The sequence below is a fragment of the Sphaeroforma arctica genome, assembly GCF_001186125.1.
Source record: "Sphaeroforma arctica JP610 unplaced genomic scaffold supercont1.3559, whole genome shotgun sequence".
In the NCBI taxonomy this organism is placed as follows: Eukaryota; class Ichthyosporea; order Ichthyophonida; genus Sphaeroforma; species Sphaeroforma arctica.
Genome location: NW_014036999.1, coordinates 1 through 3306, shown reverse-complemented (window position 1 = coordinate 3306; position 3306 = coordinate 1). Strand labels below are relative to the sequence as shown.

At 38.0% G+C, this 3306-nt stretch overlaps 1 protein-coding gene across 1 annotated transcript; it reads right to left on the bottom strand.

The window, feature by feature from the left end:
- Nucleotides 1-231: 231 nt before the first annotated feature.
- On the bottom strand, nt 232-2806 carry SARC_13658 (hypothetical protein; the record flags this gene model as incomplete). The annotated part of the gene is made up of 3 exons (XM_014292212.1): nt 2150-2806; nt 1609-1652; nt 232-345 (listed from the first exon to the last, which is right to left on the bottom strand). The coding sequence occupies exons 1-3, from the start codon at nt 2250-2252 to the stop codon at nt 232-234; spliced, it is 261 nt and encodes an 86-aa protein (XP_014147687.1). The 5' UTR covers nt 2253-2806.
- Nucleotides 2807-3306: the final 500 nt, after the last annotated feature.

The window sequence follows — 3306 nt, the reverse complement described above, 5'->3', positions numbered from 1 at the left end:
ATATATATATATATATATATATATATATATATATATATATATATATATATATATATATATATATATATATATATATATATATATATATATATATATATATATATATATATATATACATATACATATATACATATATATATATTCCTTGACTTCAACCCGATACATACGATTATACGCATATTTATTGGTCGTTCTAGAGCTATACGGCCGATACTTCAACACTTCTTGATGCTACGCCACGATGTTCATGGAGCTCTTGCGATCCGGGGCCAAGTCTTGCTTCCAGCGGTTATAGATATCCTTCAACGCGTCTATATATTCTTGATGGTACTTGTCCACGTCATCCTGTACGCACAACCAGTACACGACCGATGATGAGTTTGAGAGTGATGGACAAAAAAGTAGGGTCCACCTAGGGGGCTTTTTCAGGGGTCTCGATTGGACAATTAGCAGAATACATATATATGAGTGGTGCAGCCAATACAGTCCATAGTAAAGTCCACCCGGGGACCTTTCCCTTTCCAAGGGTCACAACTAAGAGAATTAGCGGGATACAGCTACAAATTATGTAGCGAGTACAATGACCTAGTAGAGTCCATCTAGGGGGCCTTTCCAGGGATCTCGATTAGACAATTAACGCGATACAGCTACAAATGATGCAGCCAATACAAAGACCTAGCAGAGTCTATCTAGGGGCCCTTTCCAGGGGTCTCGATTAGACAATTAGCACGATACAGCTACAAATGATGTAGCCAATACAATGACCTAGTTGAGTCCATCTAGGGGGCCTTTCCAGGGGTCTCGATTAGACAAATAGCGCGATACAGCTACAAATGATGTAGCGAGTACAAAGACCTAGTAGAGCTAGGGGGCCTTTCCAGGGGTCTCGATTAGATAATTGATAGGACGCACACAAGAATGTGGCTAGATACTGTGTACTGAGTCGTACACCTTGCCGAAGCACTTGCATAGCACAATCACTGAAAATGCGCACGAAACACAGATATTGTCACATTGGTTTAATCATACACACTCATGTATGTGTACGTATCACATACTATCAATCATACACGCACATGTACATGTATGTATCACATTTCATCAATCATACACGCACATGTGCATGTATGTATCACATTTTATCAATCATATACGCCATGTGCATGTTTGTATAACATTTTATCAATCATACACGCACATGTGCATGTATGTATCACATTTTATCATCATACGTACATGTACATGTATGTATCACACGCTACATGTATGTACACACGCTACCTATTCTGCATACAGAAGCACGATTGCTTCACACGCATGCATGCACGAGAGTGCGCGCACCTATTCGAGTATCTGCCTCGTACACTCACGTATTTACCCACCACATCTGTACAACTAAACACTTAAGCATGGATATACAATACATACGGGTATATGGGTTCACACACGTGTGTATATGCACACCCGTGTACACACACGTGTGTATGTGTACACCCTTAAGTAGCCATAGTCACAGAGTCTCATCCAGTCCTACATATATGCACCATGTTCTCATCCCACCTACACGTATACACAAACCAATGCCCGCTTGTTGATGGTTGTTCATACCTGCGTAGGGTTGTCCAACTTCGGCAGCTCGATTGGTTTGCCGACTGCATAGCAATAATAAAAATAAACACACCGCAGAGTCAGTCAGTGGAACAGAGACACTCATGTCAGTATGCATGCATGCATGCATGCAGACATGCATGTGGTCGTTTGTGCAGGTTTCATATGTCTATAGTCCTTGACGACCTTTGTGTTTTGTCTGAGTATCTGTGTAGCTCAGAGAGAACAGAGAATAAGGGTATGGCAAGTATAGCCAACACAAGCATGTAATACAGATATAGATCGTATCGTGTACTAAGCGGCAGATAAATATTGTCGGGTATGTGTTCTGCAATTGAAACTCGCACACCACCCCGTGGCGAATATATATATATATATATATATACATATATATATATATATATACAGATAAGTATATTGCAAATATAAGTATAATACAGGTAGAAGTATGATATAGGTAGAAGTATAGCACATGTATAAGTATAATCAACGTGATCCAATGGTAGCAATGCATTCACACAGGCATCCGATGTGTACATACCGATGGTGACCAGTGGTTTGCGCATAGGCGTCAGACCAAAGTTGTACTGAAAGAAGCCTCGTCCGTGGAACATGGGGAGAGTGAACCCAACAGTCTTCATCATATCTTGCTGTGAAGTGAATGCAACGGAGACACGGGTTACAATGTACGGCTAAAGACAGACACACGTAGCACACACAACTAAATAGTACACCCTAATACCTGATACACATAAACAGACACTTCACCCTAATCCTCGGTACATACTATCCATATATTTCATCCTACAGCTTATATCCTCACTATACCATGTCTTATGTGATCGGAACATCAAACGTATTCGAAACATCAAACGTATTCGAAAAATCAAACGCAGGACATGCATATCGACATTCTTTTTCGCATCTGAGAATTGAGAAACGGCGCGTATACACCACAGCAATGTGATGCAACAGCTACACCACATTAGTTTGTTAATCAGAAAATCATACAGCAGTAGCCTACACCCGTGTCAACTGTACAACAACTGTATAGGGGACTTAATACAGATTTTGTCCGTGCGCAACGAATGGCTCCCACAGCGTATCATAATGAACCTGCTGATTCCATCGATCACAACTGGATTCCCATTTTATTTCATCCATCACTGGGTGATCTTTCAATTGATCTTTCTCGAAGATACTCTTTGTACTTCTATCATACGACACTTCAGTAATACCTTCAGTCTTTTGTTCTATATATGGTCTTTCAGAATAGGTAGGGACAATCGTGATCGTGTTCTCGTAGGTATCGCAATAGATGCGAAAATCGGTAGACTCATTTCCTTGTTCAATTCGTGCAAGATTTTAGTGAAGGAATATAAATATATAAATATATATATAAAACTATATATGTATTTATATCTATATCTATATATATATATGTATATATATATGTATATCTGTATATATGTATATATGTATATATGTATATATATATATATATATATATACATACATACATACATACATACATACATACATACATACATACATACATACATAACATATATACATACATACATACATATATGCTTGCATATATATATATATATATATATATATATATATAATATATATATATATATATACTACCGTCGTAGTAGTACGGTATATACACTAATAAACTTACCGTAACCG